General features: G+C 43.9%; 1 protein-coding gene across 1 annotated transcript in view; it reads left to right on the top strand.

The window, feature by feature from the left end:
- Window positions 1-24,519, top strand: part of DNAJC8 (DnaJ heat shock protein family (Hsp40) member C8) — a 56,551-nt gene that overhangs the window by 22,185 nt on the left and 9,847 nt on the right. The window contains exons 4-6 of the mRNA XM_077480951.1: window positions 2,945-3,011; window positions 3,759-3,853; window positions 11,634-11,705. Of these exons, the coding sequence (XP_077337077.1) occupies window positions 2,945-3,011; window positions 3,759-3,853; window positions 11,634-11,705 (234 nt within the window). The remainder of the gene's footprint in view (window positions 1-2,944; window positions 3,012-3,758; window positions 3,854-11,633; window positions 11,706-24,519) is intronic.

The raw sequence follows: 24,519 nt of genomic DNA, 5'->3' as shown, positions 1-24,519 counted from the left end.
AGACAGACTCCCTTGTCATAGGCAGGTAGCTTTATGCAACCTACGCCCGCTGTCACTTATGCTGGCCATACACAAACATATATTTTTTTTTTCCTTAGAAAATCTTAATTTAAGAACGTTCATTCGAGATTTATATATATATATATATATATATATATATATATATATATATATATATATATATATATATATATATATATATATATATATATATATATATATATATATATATATATAATATAAATATTTTTTTTTTTTTTTTTTTTTTAATTCTTAGTGGGGTCAAATCGAGATTCGGCCACAGTGATGGACCAGAATAAAAAAAACTTCTTGCTTGAAGGAATTTTCAGACAGTGTATGTGGTTTTCATCCAGAAATGACATTCATTTTAAAATTGAATGTTAAAAACATTTGAAATGTACAAAGAATATTCGTTCGTATATTTTTGTCTCAAGATCGATATCTGTATGGCCAGCAAAAGATGTTTAGTAGCAGCAGCATGCTTTTTTTTTTTTTTTTTTTTTCTCTCTCCCCCCCCCCCCTCCCCCCTGTCTTGATGGGGTTATAACAACAAAAATTAGCCCTTTATAGGACAAAAAATAACAGCGTATCACTACTATAAGTGGTTCATTTATACTGTGAAACACAGTAATATATATATATATATATATATATATATATATATATATATATATATATATATATATATATATATATATATATATACTTTTATCATAAAAAGGGTTTTTTTTTTCAGCGGGAATGCGGGGTAACGCAGTTCTGGCACCTCCAGCACTGAATGTATTCTATAGCACGCTGTGCTATAGTGTCAATTGATGCTGACTGCTGGGGAATCTATTGTCACTGGGGATCTTTTTATTTATTTTTTGTGGTGGTATTTTATTGCTGGGGGGAAAGGTCTGTCATTGTGTGTTGGGGTCTACCAAATTCCACACAATTTAGTAGCACCAAATGATACTTGGTTCTATACTCTCTAAAAGGAGAGGTACTGGGATGTGGGTAGGGGGTGGAGCCAAGAGACAGTGCTTGGGGGTGGGTGGGGTGGCAGAGAAGGATGACTCATAAGGGGGGAGTGCCTGCACCTATTCTCGGAGTAAAACAGCCCTGCATATAACTAATAATGACTATACCCAGAAGTAGGATATACAGGGTGTTTTAACTGGGAGTCAGACATTAGGTTATATGAAGGGGGGGGGGGGCTATAAGTATTTTATATTAAAGTAGTACTAAAGGCTCAGACTTTTTTTCATAGATATAATCATATTTAATATGATGCACAATACTGGTAAAAGTTTACTTTAAATGTAACTGGTAATGCTTTATATTACCTCCAGTCTATCAGCCTCCAGCTTCTCTTGGTTCAGATGCTGATCTTCCCTGCACAGTCATTAAAGTGTTATTGTTGGATTTTTTTATTTTTGAACAACAAACATGTTATAATTGCCTGCTCTGTGTAATGGTTTTGCTTAGAGCAGTCCTGATTCCTTTTACCGGCACTTCTAGCTCCTTTTGCCTTCAGAGTGCTATATAGCAAGGTAAAAAAAAACTTCCGCTTTTGGAATTACTCACCACCTCCTCCTGCCCAGGATTACGTGTCCCATGAGGCATTGCTCCTCACACATTCACAAGCTCTCGGGCACCTATGTATGAACGGTGTACTGTATGTGTGCTGAACTGTTTTTTTTGTTTTTTGTTTTATAGACAAATAATGCATTCTGTATGCAGAACAACGAATCGATTACGAAAATAGTTGATAGCTATTTTTATCGATTATGTTGATTAATTGTTTCAGCCCTAATTGGCAGTGGTCCCTCAATGGATTTTGGTTAAAAATATTTTTAGCGTATCTATTTTGTATGTTGTTACTATAAGGAAATGTATAACTTTTTTTGTTATACACGTGAGAGTGATCCAACAAAATCCTAAACCTTTTTCCAAAATTTTTTATTTTTAAACTTGTTTCTGTGTGTAGGTTGTTGTCATATGTATGCATGTGGTCAGCTTTTAAAGGCTCTGGTTTGCATTACGACACAATGATTGTGCTTTACTTCTTATAATGCAAATCAGTCAATTGGAGTATTTACTCCCTTTAGCTGCTAATGTTCAAAACTCTGCATTTAGTAGAATTATTTTAATATCAAGCAGCAAGAATGTAAAAATGTAAAATCTGCTTAAAGATCTACTCTAAGATAAACATTACAATGATAGTTCAAAAATTCAGAATTCACCTAATATTACTCTGTTTTCCCTTTTAACCATCCATGCCCAATTCTTTTTTTTATGGGCCAAATAACTGGAACAGGTATCAGTGGGCCCTAAAGTCAGGAACTGAAATACCAAAGATGAATTTGGCAGCTTTCAAGAAGTGGCAGCTTAGTTGGAATTACCTTTATGGAAAGATCTATGAATATAAATCCAGCAGATCCTAACTACAACTATAGGTTTTATTTTGGGTAAAATAGTATAAATTCTTAATCGTATAGGAAACACGATCTTATTCTTAACCATGTGTTATGTGCAGCCACTGTACCTTCAGGCAATTGAACATTATACAAAAAAAGCTGCAGGGGCATCCTCTAAATATGTAAAAAAAAAAAAAAAAAAAAAATCAAAGGGTGGGTTCCTCTCATTTCATGCTTAATATTCGCTGCTTCTCTTTTCCACTCTTGCTAGGTGGATTACATAAGTCCTCATTTGAGCCTATAGAATAAAGAATCTACGATCTTGTGTTCTGTACTGTATGCAAAAAAAGGATTTTACAGGTACAGTAAAAAAATTCAAAATTTTTTTTCTGTACCTTAAATTTCAAGCATAATTTTGTTTGTGTAGAGCTTAAAATGAAATGTATGCTAAGTGAATTATGTAGGTAGCTGCATCATTTAAATGCAACAGTTCCCTGAATAAATCTTTGCTTCCCTTCCAGTTATCGATCCTGGTTCATCCAGATAAGAATCAGGACGATCCAGAAAGAGCCCAAAAAGCATTTGAAGGTAATTCCAAATTTTATAGATTCTTCATTTTGACAGCTATGCTTTTTAAATGTTGTTTTTTTTTTAATGGAATTTTTATTTGTATGTTAGTTAAAATATTTTAAAGGCAATAAAAAAAAATTCTATAACAAACATGTTCTATTTGCCTGCCCTGTGCAGCGGTTTTGCACAGAGCAGCTCTGATCCTCCTTTTCTCGAGTCCCCCGCCGAAGCTCCTTCCCCCTTCCCAGTGCCTCCAGAGCAACTTGCAATGGCTACTTTGTATTAATTCACATGGCTTTGCCCCGTTTCATCTCTCTCCTGATTGGCCCACTTGTCCAATAGCTCCCACTGCTGTCTCAGCCAATGAGGGAGAGTCCCCGGAGAGCCGAAGTTCTCGTGCTCGGCGCCGGATCCCTATGGGGCTCGGGTAAGTATTAGGGGTGGCTGCTGTACAGAGAAGGTTTTTTACCTTAATGCATAGAATGCATGAAGATAAAAATCCTTGAGCCTTTAGAACCACTTTAAATTCATATAAAGTAAATGTAAATTATACTTGTTATACTAATGTAACAATTTGGTATAAAAAAGGTAATATGATGAAGAAAATTTGAAATATTTTATATTTTACATTCAGCACATTTAGCTTCTTTTTCTGTATTTTACAGTCTGAACTTTTCTCTGCATTTTGTATGTATGTACACATTGTAAAATATACTTTTAACGCATGTCCATGCAATGCTTCTTGCCGTAATCTCTTTGCTGCAGCGGTGGACAAGGCATATAAACTGTTGCTGGAAGGTGAACAGAAAAAGCGGGCACTTGATGTGATTCAGGCTGGCCAGGAATATGTTGAACATATTGTAAGTAATCCATTTTAAAACTGGGTTTTCAAAAATAGCCCCATAGAAGCTGCTAGCGAGAATTTTAATTCTGAGTTTGTTTGGTCTACTTTTTTACTGTTTATGCTAAACATGCCTAGTTTTCAGTGTTTTACAATCCCAGAAATAGAACTTTTTTTTGTCTCTTGTGGGGATAAAAATTGCCAAAATGCATTTGTTTGGACTCTTGTTGGACTCTAGAGCAAAAAGTAAAATTTCTTGCTACCCTATTCACTCATGGTCACGTTGTGGTGTCTTTTAACTGCTTCAATACAGGGCACTTTTACCCCCTTCCTGCCCAGGCTAATTTTCAGCTTTCATGGCTGTCGCACATTAAATGACAATTGCGCGGTCATGCAACACTGTATCCAAATTACATTTTTTTTCACACAAATATAGCTTTCTTTTGGTGGTAAAAGCTAGGGACATTCGGCATTTGTATCCAATGCAAGACAAGAGGGTACCGGTCCCCGGGTAGACAAATCAATGTATTTAGTGGAGTTTGGGGTCCTTTCGTGCAGTCTCGGGGAATAGTGTAGGTATTCTGGAGGGGGGGTCGCTATAGATTAGACTAGGGCTGAAACGATTAATCGACATCATCGATAATGAAAATTGTTGTCAACGATTTTCATTATCGATTAGTCGGTCCGCACCATGCGATCCGCAGAGCGGTCTGTGGCTGCGGCCTTAGGAAAGGCCGCGGCTTCGGCCTAGCTCCGGAGCTGGCGGCCATCTTGGCACACCCGGCGGCGGTGTTGTATTGTAACCCCGTCACTTCCGGTGCGGCTCCGTTGTAGTGTCATATTTTGCTGCCTATCACAGAATGCTACGGAAGTGACGTTGCCGCCAGAAATTGCGTACTGCGCATGCGCATAGCGTTCCAAACACTCGCGCCGTGCGTTCCAACATAGTTTCGGCAATACTGTTCAGCGAAACCATCACATACTGTTACGGAAGTGACGTTATAGACAACACAAACACTAGGCTGTGCGTTACAACACTAATACTTCCCTTGTTACCTAGTATCATTATTTACCAACCATGCTGAGCTACGTGCTGTTAGGTTCTGCATTGCTGGGACTTGTAGTGCCTATCCTGAGCTACATGCTTCAATGTTCAGTGTCCTCATCCTTATCCCTGTGCTTCAATGTTCAGTGTCCTCATCCCTATCCCCGGGCTTCAATTTCCCCGTGCTTCAATGTTCAGTGTCCTCATCCCTATCCCCGGGCTTCAATGTTCAGTGTCCTCATCCCTATCCCCGGGCTTCAATGTTCAGTGTCCTCATCCCTATCCCCGGGCTTCAATGTTCAGTGTCCTCATCCCTATCCCCGGGCTTCAATGTTCAGTGTCCTCATCCCTATCCCCGGGCTTCAATGTTCAGTGTCCTCATCCCTATCCCCGGGCTTCAATGTTCAGTGTCCTCATCCCTATCCCCGGGCTTCAATGTTCAGTGTCCTCATCCCCCTGCTTCAATGTTCAGTGTCCTCATCGAAGCAGGGGGATAAGGATGAGGACACTGAACATTGAAGCCCGGGGATAGGGACGAGGACACTGAACATTGAAGCAGGTAGCTCAGGATAGGCACTACAAGTCCCAGCAATGCAGAACCTAACACGGCACGTAGCTCAGCATGGTTGGTAAATAATGATACTAGGTAACAAGGGAAGTATTAGTGTTGTAACGCACGGCCCAGTGTTTGTGTTGTCTGTAACGTCACTTCCGTAACATTATGTGATGGTTTCGCTGAACCGTATTGCCGAAACTATGCTGGAACGCACGGCGCGAGTGTTTGGAACGCTATGCGCAGTACGCAATTTCTGGCGGCAACGTCACTTCCGTAGCATTCTGTGATAGGCAGCAAAATATGACACTACACCGTCACTGAAACAGCTGACGGCGGCCCTTTACCGCGCATGGGCCACTTCAATGCTATTAACAGCGCATGTGCAGGATATTTCTTTAGCGGCAGAGAAAAAGTATGGACTGAAGCGGGCGGAGACTTGCGGGCGGAGTTAAACAGATAATAACAGAAAAAAGGGGGTTTGCGCTATGGATAAGCTGCAAAAGAACGGTGGATATAAGAGGGTTGCCACTACCCCAGGCTCGCAACAAAAAGTTGGAACAGTATACCAATGTTATAAATACAGGTAGTAAAAGCGCTCTACTCTGATGTTTTATAACCCCAGGAAATGTAAAATATACAAAAATTAAAATGAAATTAGTGGGTGTGTTTTTGTAAAATCTGTGCAAAGTGCAATGTGCAAATCTTGTTAATTAGAGGACTAATATTTGCATTATTGTATCTGCACAATTTAAATTCAATTGTGACAAGCGTTCTTTCATATATATATTTTCAATAGTATTGGCTTTTTTATTTAGTCATTGTGCACTCTGAGATATATATCACGTGGTATAATTTATAGATCAACATTTGATAATTGATAAATTTTTACATTGTGCGTTTATTTTTCATATTGTGCGTTTTTTTTTTTTTTTTAAATATGATTTTATCCGATTAATCGAAAAAATAATCGGCCGATTAATCGATTATGGAAATAATCGTTAGTTGCAGCCCTAGATTAGACCCCAAGAAACCCTAGTGCTGCTTAGCCACCAGGAACTATGTAATAGACTCTGAAATGTCCTTTCAGACCCACATATCCCCCTTCAGTCCATCATGAATGCTGCTGCAAGACTCATCCACCTTGCCAACCGTTAAGTCTAGATGTCGCTGCCAAATTGCATTGCAGGTGCTTCGGCAGTGGTGCCCATTCATTTCAATGGGCAGGAGTGGTGTAGGAGCGGTATACACCACTCCAAAGATGCTGCTTGCTGGACTTTTTTTAACGTCCTGCCAGTGCATCGCCTCAGTGTGAAAGCACTCAGGCTTCCACACAAACTGCAGGGAAGCCGTTTTGCAGGCTTTTTACAAGTGTTTTTTTTGTTTGTTTTTTTAGCCCAAAAGCACCTGAAAAACGCCTCAGTGTGAAAGGGGTCTAACTGTTAGATTTTATGAGATGAAGGGGGGAAAAAAAATATATAAAAAATCGGCCTAACATATCGGCCCAAAAATCGGCATCATATATCGGCCATCGGCCGCCGTGATTTCTTAATATATCGCCCAGAGAAAAACCCATATCAGTCGACCTCCTAGTTTAGTTACACCAAAGAAAGCTCTATTTGTGGGATAAAAGTACATACATTTTGTTTGGGTACAACGTCACGCAACCGTGCAATTGTCAGTTAAAGCGATGCAGTGCCGTATCGCAAAAAATTGCCTGGTCAAGAAGTGGTTAATCTATCCATCCTTAGATGATCCCTGAAAACCCTTCTCTTTAACCACTTGAGACCTGCGCTATAGCCGAATGACGGCTACAGCGCGGATCTCCTTTGCCGGGACTACGTCAATAGTAAAGGAGATCCGCGCTGTAGCCTGAGGGGCGCGCGCGGCGCGCTCTGTGATAGGCGAGTCTACGAGACTCGCCTGATCACCGATCCGTGCAAGGGGTCGATCCCGACCCCTTATCACGTGATCAGCTGTCGGCCAATGACAGCTGATCATGTGATATAACGGAGCCGGTAATTGGCTATTATTCCTCCTCGCGCTGACAGCGCGAGGAGAAAAAAAAAAGCAGATCACGGCCAGCCCTGCCAGTGCCCACCTGCCCCCTGCTTTGCCACATGAATAAAAAATGTGTCCCCCCCCCCTGTCAGTGCCACCCAGCAGTGCCCACAATCTGCCTCAACAAAGGTGCTGCACCCCAATGCCACATATCCGTGCTCAGCACTGCCACCTATCAGTCCCATCTATCAGTGGTACCTATCAGTGCCCCATAGTGCCACCCATCCGTGCCGCCTTACCTGTGCCTATTAGTGCCGCCTTATCTGTGCCTATTAGTGCCGCCTTATCTGTGCCTATTAGTGCCGCCTTAACTGTGCCTATCAGTGCCCACCAGTGCAGCCTATCAGTGCCGCCTCATCAGCGCACTTCAATGAAGGAGAAAAATGACCTGTTTGCAAAATTTTATAACAAACTATTAAACATGATTTATTTTTATTTTTTTTGCATTTTTTTTGTTTAGCAAAAAATAAAACTCCCAGCTGTGATTAAATACCACCAAAAGAAAGCTCTATTTGTGGGAAAAAAATGATAAAAATTTAATTTGGGTACAGTGTTGTTTGCCCGGGCAATGGTCATTCAAAGTGCATCAGCGCTGAAAATTGGTCTGGGACTGAGGGGGGTTTAAGTGCCCAGTAAGCAAGTGGTTAAAGATGCCTATCCTGTTTCTACAGTGAGTTTAAAAAGTATTTGATCCCTGCTGATTTTGTCTGCCCACTGACAAAGATCAGTCTATAATTTTAATAGTAGGTTTATTTTAACAGTGAGAGAATAACAAATATTTCCAGAAAAATGCATTTCAAAAAAAGTTATAAATTGATTTGCATTTTAATGAGTGAAATAGGTATTTGACCCCTTTGCAAAAAACATGACTTAGTACTTGGTTGCAAAACCCTTGTTGGCAATCGGAGGTCAGACCTTTCTTGTAGTTGGCCACCAGGTTTGCACACATCCCTGGAGAGATTTTTTTTAATTACGTTTTTTTCCACAAAAAAGTGCATTTTACGGCCAAAATAGACAGTATTGATTTATAATAAAATTCAGATAACAGTCACTTGATGTGAGCAAAATATCTACTACCCCGGTAATACACAGTATGGATGGCACAAGGGAATAGCATGGTATAGAAATATTGTCAATGTGCAGACCCAGAACGTATGATCATATATGCAAAACTATGCAATAAAATAAACTCTTATGCCGCGTATAGACGATCGGACATTTCGACAACAAAATCCTGGATTTTTTTTTCCAACGAGTTGGCTCAAACTTGTCTTGCATACACACGGTCACACAAATGTTGTTGGAAATGCTGAACATCAAGAACGCAGTGATGTACAACACATACAATGAGCCGAGAAAAGGGACATTCAATAGCCAGTGCGGCTCTTCTGCTTGATTCTGAGCATGTGTGGAATTTTGTGCGTTGGAATTGTGTACACGCGATCGGAATTTACGACGATGGATTTTGTTGTCGGAAAAAATTTGAGAACCAGCTCTCAAATTTTGTCGGAAATTCTGACAAAAAATGTCCAATGGAGCCTACACATGGTCAGAAGTTCCAACAAATTCACATCGAACATTTATTGTCGGAAATTCCAACCGTGTGTACGCGGCATAACAGTTTCTCGGGAGGCAGAGCATCCCGAAGGCCTGTGATGGGACACTAAGGTAGGGATAATGCAAGCTAGGGTATTCCCAGTATCTGAACAAAACGGCCCATAACTGAGTGAAGGATATGGAGAGGGGGCCGGTCACGAGGGGAAGGGGTAAGGGGTCAGGTATAAGATAAGTGTGAGATAAGAGCGAAATCGAGGAATCTCTGGAGAGATTTTGTCCCACTCCTCTTTGCAGATCCTTTACAAGTCATTATGATTTTGAGGCTGTTTGGTAACTCGAACCTTCAGCTCCCTCCACATATTTTTTTATGCGATTTAAGGTCTGGAGACTGGCTAGGACACTCCAGGATCTCAATGTCCTAGAGCCACTCCATTGTGTGTGACCTTGTGTTTTGGGTCATTGTCATGCTGGAATGCCCATCCATGACCCATTTTCAATGCCCTGGCTGAGGGAAGAAGGTTCTCATCCAAGATTTGACAGTACATGGCCCCGTCCGTCATCCCTTTTGATGCAGTGAAATTGTCCTGTCTCCTTAGCAGAAAAATACCCCCAAAGCGTATTGTTTTCACCTGTGTTTGATGGTGGGAATGGTGTTCTTGGGGTCATAGGCAGCATTCTTCCTCCTCCAAAGACATTGAGTTGATGCCAAAGAGCTCGATTTTGGACTCATCTGACCACAATACTTTCACCCAGTTCTCTGAATAATTCAGATGTCAATTAGCAAACTTCAGACGTGCCTTTTTGATGTGCTTTCTTGAGCAGGGGGACCTTGCAGGCGCTGCAGGATTTCAGTCCTTCACAGCATAGTGTTACCAATTGTTGTCTTGGTGACTATGGTCCCAGCTGCCTTGAGATCATTGACAAGATTCTTCTGTGTAGTTCTGGGCTGATTCCTCACCGTCGTCCTCATTGAAACTCCGAGGTGAGATCTTGCATGCAGCCCCAGACTGAGGGAGATTGACAGTTATTTTGTGGTTCTTCCATCTGCGAATAATCGCACCAACCTGCTTGTAGCCAATTGCAGCCTTGTGCGGGTCTACAATCATGTCCCTGATATCCTTGGACAGCTCTTTTGTCTTGGCTATGGTGGAGAGATTGGAATTTGCTTCTGTGGACAGGTGTCTTTTATACAGGTAACAAGCTGAGATTAGGAGAACTCCCTTTGAGAGTGCCTCTAATTTCATATCGTTACCTGTATAGAAGGATCCAGAAATCCTGGGATCCAGAAGTCTTGCAGATAGGGGATCAAATGCTTATTTCACTTATTAAAATGCAAATCAATTTTATAACTTTTTTTTTTTTTTTTTGGGGGGGGGGGTTTCTGAGTATTTTTGTTACTGTCTCTCACTGTTAAAATTAACCTACCATTAAAATTATAGACTGATCATTTATTTGTCAGAGGGTAAACGTACAACATAGGGAATCAAATACTTTTTTCCCCTGACTGTAACTATTGCACTGTTTTTTTACTTTCGCCACCAGCTCACCACCCACAGCTATTACCTTTTCTATGAATTGACCCTCCCTGTTAGATTGTAAGCTCCAATGAGCGCTGTTTCCTATTGTACCAAATTGTATTGTAACTATGTTTGCCTTCATTTTGTAAAGTGCTGCGCAAACTGTTGACGCTATATAAATCCTGTATATTATTAATAGACATAGGATGATATCTTGGGGCGACCCCGGAACACAAATCAACTAAATCAATGGCCCGGCCTCTCATTCCTGCAATATGAAAAGCGTCAGTACTCGCAACGTTTGAATGCTCAGAGGTGTAGGCTAAATGCAGTAGTTGTCTGCTGGTGTTGATCTTCATGACTGGTAGACCAAACCAAGCAACCGTTGGTCAGGGAGGTAGTGTGGAGTCTCTGGCCATGCAGATGTGTATTCCAGGAAGGTCCACAGTCTGTGCATGTGGCATAGCCACAGGTTAAAAAAAATTTATGGCTCATTAGCGCTTGGAGACTATCTCAAGGTAGTTTTGATCCTGCCCTGAGATCTTACTCGGTTGATGGGGTCTCGGGGATGCCAGTAATGGTGGTCCATGATAAAGCAAAGCCAATCCAAGAGCTGTAGTTCTTCACATTCCAAGAAGTGATAGAGAGCTGGTAGCTGTGACAGGGACTGTAAAGTAAAGCTTTCAGCCTGCTTTCCAGATCATCAAAGGGTAGCCCCACCTGCAGGACCCAGAGACTGCAGCTTTTATGGAAGCGGTTTCAATAGCCTTCTCTAATATAGGGTCTGGCAACATAAGTCTGGTAAAATTAGGTGGAGGCCCCATCAAAGTCTGTGCCCTTTGTACCATGTCTGGTGTAGGATCTCCTCTTTCAGATTGTACTGTTTTGGTGTGGGACATCCATGTAGAGATTCACTTGAAAGTTGTATTATTTTATCTGTTTCATTGGTGAATTTCCATGTGCTTTTTTTACAAAAAATAAAATTAAAAAATCTAGTTTAAAAAAAAGTCTAAATCAATTGCTGAATGCGAGATGTAATGAGCTCCCTCTGTATTTTTTTTTTCAGGTAAAAGAGAAGAAGAAGCAATTGAAAAAAGAAGGGAAATCAATACTTGTTGATGAGGATGACCCTGAAGTTGTAAGTAGTCCATGAACCAGCAGACTATATTATTTGGCTGCCACCAATGTTTGCCCTATGTTGGTGGCGGCAGCAGCAAGGAGTTTTACACACATTCCAGACTGCTACAGCAGCCGGAAATGAATGTAAATGTTGGAAGCCGACCATCCGCAATCAGATTAAATTAATCCAGCAGGCCCAGTTGTACTCCATTAGCTTCTTCTAGAAACCAGAAATGATGACGTTCTCATCACTTTCAGATTCTATGGGGAGATCAGCAGATAGACTTCTGCTAGTGTTCCTCTCCTCTATCCAGTGAGACACCCACACCACACAGGTCCCGGGCCCACAGCTGGGATAACCATGGAGACGACTGACCTTTTCCGCGCTGTTTCTTCTGGGTTCGCGGGCAATGAGATAACTCCCGTGCATGCACGCAGGGCCACCGGTAATGGCACCGATGACCATTTCTTCAAAGCGCTGATGATGGTGTATATAGTAAATATCTCCTAAGCAGTGTTTAGAAGCTATTTACAGTACCTACAGGTAGGCCTGTAGATGCAATTAAAAAGGAGGACTTTACTTCCTCTTTAACTAATCTTCAGGCCTTAAATGATTATTTTAACGGGTAAAAAAGTTTAAGGAGCTTTGTCACTCACAAAGGTATCCATGCAGGCAGCTACTTTTTTTGGTTACATGAAAGATTTCGTAAATGTGTGTGTTTATTTTTATTATTTGGTTAGGTTGTGTTATTCAGCGTTAGGCTTTTATGGCTATCTGTGTCTCTGCTGAAAATCTTTCCCCTTGCTTTCAGTCTTTGGTACACCCTGTTACAGAGCATTACCAAGGCAGTTGAGACACTGATTGTAATTCTGCAAAGTATACTACTTGGCTTAAGATAGGTCTGAAAACAACCCTAAATTAGTGTGAATATCTTGAACTTTACACCCTCTATTATCCACTCACTTTAGTCTGGTTTAAGACCTTTTTATATGTATGTTGAATGGAGGGTTCCAGCAGAGTATTTCTGATGACAGTTTAGATCCGTGCATTAACTGATCAAAACAGCGGTCTGAGCAAGTTAGTCAGTGCCTCTGCCTCACACAGATCTCACCCTGAGCCTCGGCTTCCGTTAAGAAGTGGTCAGGAAAAAGCTGCCCACTGGTCACCAGAAGGAAGCTGATTCTCATTTTATATGCAAGTATTTCAGCACTTGTGTTTTTCTGTTTAGGTATTCAGCGGCAAGGGGGAGAAGCCCAAGTTTGGCATGGGTTTTAAGGTCTACCTAATGTGCTTCTCTAAGGCTAGGTTCACACTAGGTTAGGTTTCCCTGCAGCTGCATTGCTCAAGTATAGCATCCCATTCATTTGAATGGGCTGCTGGATTCCCTGCACCTTTTTCAAAAAATGCGGCCACAGTGCGTGGAGGTACCATTAGGAATAATGGTATTTCCATGCATCTCCTGAATGACAACGCTTTTCTCTGTGTGGATTGTTGTGCTGCGGGGACAGGTGTGGTCCTGCAGGGGTAACCACCCACACAAGTGTTAACCCAGCCTAACCTTTTACTATGCATATAATTTCTTTCATCGTACATCACAGGGCACAGGGCCATAGTAATTATGTGGGTTATAGTCCACCTTCAGGTTGTGGACACTGGCACACCCTAAACAGGAAGTTGTCTCCCTAAATAACCCCTCCCATGCCAGGAGTATCTCAGTTTTTTCGCCAGTATCTAAGGTGTTAACCACAAGTAAAGCTGTGCTGAGCTCCACTGGAGCAATCCTTGCTCGGGTTAGCTGTGCAGCTGGATCCATTCAAAGGGTCTTTTAGGCCAAATTGAATGGTATCCGGGCCTCATGTACAAAAAAAACAAGGTTTTGCCTGTAAACAATTCTCTTTTTAGAGAGCTGCACCCTGGGATCCAGTACTTTTCGTATTAAGTCCATAAAGTTTTACTGGCGGAGATGCTACTACTGGTCCAGGATTGTGGGTTTCCCTGAGGGTCCCCGGCTCCTGAAGGTTTAATGAAACCCACTGTGAAGGGTGATTGGTTTTTACCACAGAAAACCCAGCAGCAGGAAAGTCATGCCTAAGTGTCACCACTGGGGGCTGTATGGAGCACATACCTTCTCCATGCTTTCTCAAGAGATCACTGTGTCTGGAGCAGCAGATTTTTTTTTTTCTCTCGAGCCAGCAGCAGATCTCCAGTAAATCTGGGGGGCAGGGGGTGTTTCTCTTCACCAGACACCCCCCACCTGTGCTGTATTCTCCCCCTCTTCATGAGGAAGAGCGTCAAGAGAAAAACTGAAAAAAAATATATTTTTCCCATCGCATGACAATCCTGTAGGATCAGAGGCTCGCGCTCACTCTGTTGGAAAGGTTTTTTTTGTTTTTTTTTTTGTATCTGGAGGATCACCCAGATAAGCATTATTTTCCTTTCTAAAAAAAATTTCACACTTTTTATCCTATGGTAGAGAAAATTCACTAAGTAGGGTGTACCAGCAATTGACGCTACTATATCCTTTGTGAATAAGTTTTACTTGTCCAGCAGACCATACTCAAATACTTGGGAATTCCAACCTTTTATCCGTTGGATCCCTATTATTTTTTTCTGGCAGATTGAGTGTCTCAGCCTGCGCTGACAGTAATTGGTTAGCATTGAGAGACCAGTTTAAATAGGTGTTCAAGGTTATCCTGCTCAGCAGTCCCAGGAGGCAGCTTTATGTTTGCAATAGTTGCTATGACAGATTCTGTCCTTTTAGGCCTTGCGCCCTTTGCTAAGCGTCATGCAAGAAGCTCCTGGCTAGTCTTCCGTTTTGAGGTGGAACCAATATCTGGGGATATTGTGGATAATGTATCCAAAGAATTTCTAGTGAAAAAGTACCCCTTTTGTCATTTAAGTGAAGGAGTTAATGTATTTTCGTTTCAAAGCTCCTTCTGTGCCAGGGGCATCAGCCTCCAGGCAGTCATGAAGGCTTCCACCGTCGGGTTCAAAAGGTAATCCTCAGGGTTAACCCCAGGGACAAAAGAGGTCTTGGGGGAGGAAGCCTACAAGATACTGAAGCCTCCTTATGAGGAAGTGCCCCCACTTGCTTAATAGGGACAATTATTCTGCAGTTCTCGGGGATCTGGCAGAAGGAGTGTCAAGACGAATGGAGGACTTCCTCAATAGCTCCAAGGTACAAACGAGTTCCAAGAGTTTCCATCTTCTCATTTTCTCAGATTAAACGTTCCTAAGGATCCAGAGAAAAAGAAGTCTTTCTCTCAAGCATTGGACCATCTTTTGGCAAAAAGTGTTCATGGTGGCTCCCATGTAAGAGCAGAGGTTGGGGTTTGGTTAAATCCAAATGGACATTCTGGATCTCAAAAATTTAAATTCAGTTCCTGAATATAACCAATTTTTTTTTTCTAAAGTCACTCCAATCCATTATCTCCATCCTACAAGGAGGAGAACTTCTGGCGTCAATTTCTTCGCTCACTAGAATTATCTACTTTCAAAGTGGAAAATCTTTCTTCCCTTAGGTTCACCGACTGACACAGCTCCTTTCTTAGACAATCAGGCTGTTACACCACCTTCAGGAGAGGATTAGGCAGAACATGTTAAAATGTTATAATAAAACTAGAACTTTCTATTTCCGCCCAAGGGGCGGTCCCTTAGGTAACAACCCCTCAGCCTGCTACTGCAGCCTCAGTTTTTTTCTGCCTAGTGAAGAAGGACCTAGGAAACCTGCAGGCCCATTGGTCCGTGGATTTTTCTGCAGAAGTTTTGCTTTTTGTGCAAGATTAAAGATCCTGTGATCTGCTATCAACAGCTGGGTGAGAGGCTGGATACCCTTATCCTTGTAGTCTCCCCAGCCTGGCCAGCGAACGCATGCAGACCAGAGCTCCACGCTGGGTTGGCCACAACATGCCCCCAGCTCCAGGGGCGGCCGGTTGGCGTAATGCCCCGGGGTACACATGACTGGGCTACTGATGTCAGTGTGCCAGGCCAGCAGCCACCCCGTACTGATCAGAGAGTGGGTCTGTGATGGAATGTCTCCCAGCTCTTCAGGACTTGTAAGTACAGCTCTCCCTGTGGGGCTGAGTAGCTGGGCATTCCCTGGGAGGTCGAATCGGGGGTCCCTCACCTCCCTCTCTTCCTGTCCCTATCTACCCTCCCCCCCCCTTCCCTGTGGGGGTTGCTGCTGAGCGGTGTGTGTGCCATAGACAGTGGCTCCCTGGGGAGGCTCTCAGCTGGGGAGGACTGCGCTGGATAACTGTGCCCTGGATGTGTGTAGGTCTCTCCTGTGAGGTATCTGGTAGCTGTGTCTGCTGATTGCTGTAGCGCTGTTTTACCGCCATTTCTCTGCCTGTTCTTTCACTGTTCTTCATTGCATACAGTGTTCAGCGGCCATGTTTGGTGTGACCAGGGAGCAGCATGCTTGGTGTCCATTTTCCCTGTGATTATGTCCTTTATACTGGACGCTCGACGCCCATTTTGTTGAAGCCTGAAAGAGTTTTTTTTCAGCTTCAGCGCTATTCAGAACAGCTCAGCACAGCGTGGTTTGGTCTCTTATGCATCTGGGAGCTGACACAGGCACACCTAGCTGGACGGCGTGGAACTCGGTCAGGGTGGTGAGTCCCCAACAGGTGGCAGACAGGGTAGGGTCAGCATGGCTTCATGTTTCTTCCCCTGAAATCCAGGCAATTGCAACCGGTTCGCCTGCAGACAGTGCAGTGCCTCTGGACGCTTTGTCAGCGGTCCTTAATTCGTTCGTTGCCAAGATGGAGACAGTGCGAGGGCGCAAAGGTGGTAAAAAACCGCCCCTGCCCCCCGTCTGATGCAGACACAGCTGTGCGTGATGCCCTGAAAATTCAGGAGCCAGCAGATCCCTCTGCTGATGTAGATGTCCCTTTTGGGTCCCGTAAGCCAGTCCGTACATCTAAGGTGTTCCCGTATCTGACTTATTTGGATAAGTTCAGATACAAGGAATGGAGTCGACCACAACGGACCTTTTCGGTCCCAAAATACATGGCGGCGGTGTGTTACCTCTTTGAGAGTCTTCACAAAAAGTGGTCGGCTCCTCCGGTCGTGGACCCCCCAGTATCCAGGTCAAACAAAGTAACCACGATCCCCGTAGAGGGGACTCCTGCCTTTAAGGACCACATGGACAGGATGGCTGAGGCAGTGGCTCGTTCCTTGTTTAGTGGGGTCAGCAATGCGACCAGTACTGACACTTACTGAGTGGGCAAAACTTTTGCACAACGAATTGGGGGAGCAACAGGCTTCTCCTGTCTGCGTGGAACTAGCAGACCAGTTAGTGCAAGGCCTTAAGTGACACGGCCCTGGATACCCTCCCTCTGTTATCCAGGGCTTCAGTGTTAGCAGTGGTGCTGAGGTGCCTGATTTGGCTAAAATGCTGATTGGCTGACCAGGCATCTAAAAAAGCCCTGCCAGATCTACGCTTCCTTGGCGAGCGGCTCTTTGGAGCCTTATTAGATGACATTAAATGCCACAGGTGGTAAGAGTACACTACTCCCACAGGCCAGGAAGGCTAAGGTGCCACGCCGTAGGCAAGGGCCCTAATTTTCCGCTCACAAACGGCCTTTTCATCCGCCTGGGGCTTCAGCTAAGCATCCCCAGCCTGACAGTACGACCTCTGAAGGACAAAAGCGTCCCTGGAACCGAAAGCCTGCGAGCAAAAGTGCTACCGCATGAAGGTTTGCCCCGCCCGCAACATGGGTGGGGGGGGGGGTCGCCTTTGGGAGTTTGCAGCCCAGTGGGCCTCTCGGCTGTCACACCAATGGGTCTGCGATCTGATTTCCTCAGGCTACAAGATAGAGTTCCTCTCTTGGCCACAAAACAGATTCTTCCCCTCCAGGATATCCGTGCTCCCGTCTCGCCGGGAGGCCCTATTGGGGTCGGTAAGGGACCTGCTGAGGTGCGGGATGATAGTACCTGTTCCGGAGTCGGAACGTTTCCAGGGGTTCTACCCAAATCGGTTTGTAGTCCCCAAAAAGGGGTACGTCGCGTCCAATTTTGGACCTAAAAGCCCTCAATTGCTTTGTAAAAGTACAGAGGTTCAGAATGGAATCGGTTCGCTCAGTAGTCTCTGCACTCCATCAAGGGGACTCCCTGGCGTCTTTGGACATCCAGGATGCGTACCTGCACATACCCATATGCCTTCGGCATCAGAAATTTCTGCGATTTGCGGTTGGGGAAGCCCACTACCAGTTTGTGGCTCTTCCCGTTGGTTTGGCATCAGCCCCCCAAGTCTTTACCAAGGAATTGGCTCCTGTTATGGTGTTGCTGTGACAATGTGGGATCGTGATCATGGGTAACCTAGACTATCTTCTCCTGAGAGCTTCTTCCACCTCAGTGTTAGAGGAGGATGTGGCAATCACCATGCAGACCCTGCAGGAAATTGGGTTGCTGTTAAACCTAAAGAAGTCGGTAATTGTACCGACTCAGCGTTTGGAGTACCTAGGCCTACTGCTGGACTCCATGGAAGCGAGAGTCTATCTCCCTTCAGACAAGCTGCGAACTCTCAGAGCCGCGGTAAAACTGCTGATGAACCACAGGTGGGCGTCGCTACACTTCTGCGTGCGAGGCCTAGGACTCATGGTGACCTCCTTCGAGGCAGTACCGTATGCTCAGTTTCACACCAGAGTCTTGTAGAAGGAGATCTTGACGAAATGGGACAAATCTCCGTTATCCCTGGATCGGTAGATTCAGGTGAGCCAGTCAGTCAGGGACTCCCTGCTCTGGTGGCTAAGCCCCCCGGCATTTCGGGAAGTCGTTCCTACTGCTACAGTGGACAGTTATCACAACGGACGCCAGCCTAAGCAACTGGGGTTGAGTAATGGGAGTTCAGTCGACTCAGGGTCCCTGGTCGGAGGTGGAATCCAAGATGCCGATGTGCTCGAGCTACAAGCAATCAGGCTATGCCTCTCCACATGGTCGATAAGACTTCGAGGGCATCCGATCAGGATCCATTAAGACAACACCACAGCGGTGGCATATGTCAATCACCAATGAGGAACAAGAAACTTGGCTGCCGCTCGGGAGGTCGCTCACATCCTTCAGTGGGCAGAGCAACATGTACTGGCCCTGTCGGCCATTTACATCCCGGGAGTGGAGAACTGGCAGGCAGATTACCTAAGTCACCAGATGCTGGACCCAGGAGAATGGGCATTGCATCCGGAGGTGTTAAGGCTACTGTTCCTGCAATGGGGCACACCAGATGTGGATCTTCTGGCCTCCCGTCTCAATCGGAAGGTGCCGAGATTCGTGTCCAGGACAAGAGATCATTGGGCAGACGCGCTGGTGGCTCCGTGGGATCAGTACCAGCTGATCTATGCCTTTCCTCCGCTGAAACTGTTACCACATCTGCTCCGCAGAGTGGAGGCCATGGGGATCCCAATGCTGGCGGATGCCCCATGGTGACTGCCCTTACGAGAGGACCTGCTATCTCAAGGTCCGATTCTCCATCCTGCTTTACCATCGCTGGTTTTAACGGCATGGCTATTAAGAGCCAGGTGTTGAGGAAGCGGTGTCTTGCGGACTCGGTGATTCCAACTATGTTGAGAGCACGGAAATCTTCTAGGAATATTTATCATCGTACCTGGAAGGCCTACATCTCCATGTGTGAGGAGAGAGGGTGGCATCCGCGCTCCTTTTCTATATCCAGGATCCTGCTGTTTCTACAGCAAGGAGTAGACCTGAAATTGGCGTTAAGCACCATTAAGGGACAAATTTCAGCTTTGGCTGTCTTTGTTCAGCGACTCCTGGCGTCTCACTCTCTGGTGAGCACCTTTTATTCAAGGGGTCCGACGTGTAGTTCCTCCGTGTGCGTCCACCGTTACCCCCGTGGGATCTGAACCTGGTGTTATCAGCGTTTCAGTAACTGCCATATCGGAGAGATCCCTCCGTTGACGCTTTTGCAGAAAGTGGTCTTTCTAGTGGCCATTACTTCGGCCAGGAGGGTTTCGGAACTGGCGGCCTTGTCTTGCAAGGTGCCCTATTTGGTTATACACAAGGATAAGGTGGTGTTGCGTCCGCAACCTCCTTTTCTGCCAAAGGTGGTTTAGGCATTCCACATCACTGAAGACATTGTGTTACCATCTCTGTGTCCTAAACTGACACATCCCAAAGAGGTGGCCCTCCATTCCCTGGACATGGTTCGGGCTCTGAGGGTGTATTTGTCTGCTACGGCTCCCTTTCGAAAGTCAGACTCTGTTTCGGTGGCTGGTCTGAAAAAAGGCATGGCGGTCTTGTCGGCCACCATTTCCAGGTAGATCAGACAGATTGTAGTACAGGCCTACGCATTGAAGGGGCAAGTGCCCCCCTTTCCGGTCACAGCCCACTCCACCAGGGCAGTTGGAACGTCTTGGGCCTTCCGACATCAAGTGTCTGTCGCTCAAGTGTGTAAAGCGGTGACTGTCCACACCTTTAATAAATTCTACAAGGTAGATGTCAGTGCATCGGCTGATGCCTGTTTTGCAGGTGGCCGTGTAATTGCAATTGCACTTACATTATTTTTTTTTTCCTGGTTTATGGTAAAAACGCAGTACCTTAACTAAATGCGCTACAAAAAATCCTATTTTTTCATTGTGTAGCTCTGCTTCCAATCTAGCTACTGCACCTCGAGTACAAAGGTTCTGGCTCTTCTAGGCCGATTGTGGGCCCAAGGTCTAACGATTATGGTTTACCTAGTATATCTGTTCTTGATAAATCAGTCGGTAGCACGCTTAGATTAAAGTATGGTCAGCACATTTGGCTACGTGGAATATCTAGGTTGGATTCTCAACCTAGGAGAAATCTTTTTAAAACCATGAAGAAGGCTAAAATACTTGGGTCTGATCATAGGTACACCCAGAAAAGGGTATGCGTACCCCAGGCAAAGATCAGTGCCATAAAGGAACTGATTTAGGTTGTCAAAGCAAAATGAATTGCTCCTATTCAACTTTGCATGAGATTGTTGGAAAGATGGTGGCCGTTCCGTATGCTCAGTTTCATCAAGACTGCTGCAAAACAGTATCCTGTCGGCTTGAAACCAAAAGGGTTCAAGCTCTACATTCCCAGTGTGTTTGACTCCAAAGCTTAAGGCCACCTGATCTCGTCTGATCTTTGAGGCTAAGCAGGGTCGGGCCAGGTGCTGTAGGCTGGGTGCGCCGGAGCCTCAGTTTGATTAATATCCAAAAATCTGCAAAGGGGAAAATCCTCCCTTCAGTTACCTGGGGAATAGTAACAACATATGCCAACCTTTTTTGTTTAGGTTGGGGAACAGTCCTAAAAGAGGCAACTGTCCAAGAGAAGTGGCCCAGATCAGAAATGGCTTTGTCCATTAACGGTTTACAAATTCAGGCAGAGCACTTGGTTCTGAGGAGCTGAACGTGTATTTTACGGTATTGTCCTGCCAGGATTCAATCCGTCAATGCCACAGCAGTGGCCTATATTAATCGCCAAGGGGGGCACAAGAAGTTGTGCGGCCCAGAGAAAGATGAATCATATCCTATCTTGGGCAGAAAACAATGTACTTTGCCCAATGGCAGTCCACATTCTAGGAATAGAAAATTGGCAGACTGACTACTTGAGTCACCAGCAGTTGTTCCCGGGAGAATGATACCTTCAACCCGATATCTTCTTGTCAGTATGTCAAAGATGGGGGATCCCAGACATAGATCTGTTTTGCGTCCAGGATTCAACAAAGAAATTGACAACCTTGTGTCAAGAACAAAGGAACCGCTAGCATGCGAAACAGATGCCTGTCTATTGCCGTGGAATTGGTTCTTGCTGATTTATGCATTCCCTCCTATTCTGCCTGCGTCCACGACTACTTCACAGGATCAAGCAGGAAGGGAAGTCGTTGATGCTTGTGACCTCCAGCAGGACCCAGGAAATCTTGGTATGCAGAGATCGTAAAGATGTCAGTAGGGACCCTACCATCACGGCCAGACCTTCTCTCGCAACGTCGAGAGTTCAATCCTGCTTTACAAACGCTAAATTTAACAGTTTGGCTATTGAGACCCACATGCTGAAGAAGCGTGGGCTGACGGATTCAGTAGTTTTCTACCTTAAGTTAATGCAAGGGAAAAGGCCTCCGTAATTATATGTTATGAAGTCTGGGAAACCTATGTCTCAAGGTGTGAAATCAGGAGCTGCACCCAGGAAATTGGTCCTTTACTTTCTGCAGATGGGTTGAGAAATAAAGCTGGCCTTGAGTGCTTTTTAAGGACAGGTCTTGGCCTTATCGGTATTATGTCAACGACCACTTGCTTCTCATTCTTTCATAACTTTATTCAGGGGGTAACATGGCTTAATCTCCGGTTACCTAACCCTTGGGACTTGAATCTACTTTTGTCGGCATTACAAAACTGCCTTTTTTTTGGCCGATATGACATATTCCCTTGGTCCTTTTTTGACAAGGAAACTATCTGCTGCACGAAGGGTATCAGAATTGGCTGCTCTTTCTTGTAAAGAACCATATTTTCATATTTTAAGTATTGCGTCCTCATCCTAACTTTTTACCAAAGGTAGTATCAGGTTTTTATCTAAACCAGGATATTGTTCTACCTTCATTTTTTTCAGAACCCTGTTCTTTGGAAGAAAAATCACTGCATTCTCTTGATGTGGTGAGAGCAGTCAGTCTACTTAAAGGCGATTGCTCAGATTTGGAAAACTGATGTTTTGTTCGTGTTATCAGAAGGTCCTAAAAGAGGACAGGCAGCATCAAAATTTACTATTCTAAATAGAATTGAGAAGTAATTGTTCAAGCATACTATTTAAAGAGGTAGATTCCACCCTCTCAAATCAAAACGCGCTCCTCTAGGGCTTCGTGGGCAGTGCATCACCAAGCCTCCATGGCTCAATTCTGCAAGGCCACAACTTGGTCTTCAATCCATACATTTACCAGATTCTATCTGGTGGATGTAAAAAGACATGAGGATGTCTCCTTTGGGCACAGTGTACTGCAGGCTGCAGTATAAGTCCTCTGATCTCATGTTGTCCTACTTTGATTGTGTCTCCCTCCCCTCAGTTGGCATTGCTCTGGGACATCCCACATAGTAATTACTATGGCTCTGTGTCCTGTGATGTGCAATTAAAGAAAATAGGATTTTTATAATGGCTTACCTGTAAAATCCTTTTCTTTTGAAGTACATCACGGGACACAGGTCCCGCCCCTCTTTCTAGTATACATACGTATTGCTTTGCAAAATTGAGATACTCCCGTTTTAGGGTGTGCCAGTGTCGAGGAAACCTGTAAGTGGACTAAAACCCACATAGTAATTACTATAGCTTTGTGTCCCATGATGTACTTCAAAAGAAAAGGATTTTACAGGTAAGCTATTATAAAAATCCTATTTTTGCGACAGACGAGGTGATAAGACTTTTTTGCTTTTGGCATATGTAACCTTTGCTTCAGAAACGGCTAATAACTTAAAATGCCAGTAGGTGGCAGTCATGAATTTCCAGTCTTGAGAATCAAGACCTAGCCCAAGAATAATAAGTCTTTCTCCTCTTCTAAAGCTTAACTTTACAAAATGTGAAAGCTACATCACAGTAACAGTTCATTAAAGTCAGCGGTAACCACCTCCTATTTCAGAACAGGTGTTTTTTTTTTTTTGTTTTTTTTTTCCATATAAAGCAACACTTTCCTTTGCCAGAAAGCAATGCTAGAATTAACCACTTGCCGCCTGCAGTGGTTGTACTGCGGGCGGGCGACGGCTCCGGGCTGGAGGACCTGTCTGCAGTGTCATAACCGATAAAGTAAAAGCAATAAACATTACGCATTGTTAGCCATACAGTTAACTATTTGCCCCTAGATGTTAACCCCTTCCCAGCCAGTGTCAGTACAATAACATTATTGGTACTGATCACTGTATTAGTGTCAGTATTGATGTCAGTCAGTTGGTGTACCTCCCAGCCAGTATCCGATAGAACCAGATTACATTTCGCCCTATAAGTTGCTGATCACCGCCAGTACCAGTATAGTGCCATAGCTGTATAAATTCCAGTATGTATACCATAGTTTTAGATGTTCTACACAAACCAAATTTATATACACTTATTGGGATTTTTTTTTTGTGTTTATTGCAAAAAATAAACTCAGTGGTGATCAAATACCATTTGAGTACAATATTGCATGAAGTTAGCGTAGTGCTGAATAGAAAAAAATGCTCTGCTCTGGTCATGAAGGGGGTAAAACCTTCTGGAGCTCAAGTGGTTAAACTATTCAGCTTATAAAGAATACATCACTGAATAAAAGCTCAACTGCACCCCCCCCCCCCCCCCCTTATATTCCCATAAAGCCATGCTGTTAGGTACAACATGTTCACAAGAAATCTCATCCTTTTTTGTGCCAATCAAGAGTCACTGATTTTGCACAGCAAGTAGGCATGTTCTGATCCAGGAGTGATGAGAGCTGAACTGATGAATTTTAAGTGGCATATTGGTGACCGCAATACATGGTCTCTGTCTTTTGGGGAAAAGGAGGAGCACTTTTGAAGCAGCTGGTGCAGGTCAATAGGAAGGTACCACTATGTTTCTATTATTGGCGAATAGAAAGGTCCATGACACAAACAGTATTTAACAATACTACTCTCTTAACCACCTACACTGTACAATAAATACTTGTTGGAGGGATGTGTTTAGTGTAGGCTGAATTGTACGTTTTATGCAGAGGTCGACCGATATATTGGCCGATATTTGGCGTTTTTTAATTAATCAGCATCGGCCGATTTTTGCTGCTAAAAGAGGCCGATTATTCTGTAATAGAAGTCAAAGTTGCCTGAACTTAATCTGTGGAGTGACTTTTCTCCTCTCTGGGCAGTCTGTCAAGAAAAGATCAAAG

Source organism: Lithobates pipiens, unplaced genomic scaffold (genome assembly GCF_037356315.1).
Source record: "Lithobates pipiens isolate NorthernLeopardFrog02 unplaced genomic scaffold, aLitPip1_a1.2 Scaffold_16, whole genome shotgun sequence".
Taxonomy (NCBI): Eukaryota; Metazoa; Chordata; class Amphibia; order Anura; family Ranidae; genus Lithobates; species Lithobates pipiens.
Note: the sequence above shows the minus strand (reverse complement) of the source record. Positions and strands in the feature narration are given on the sequence as shown.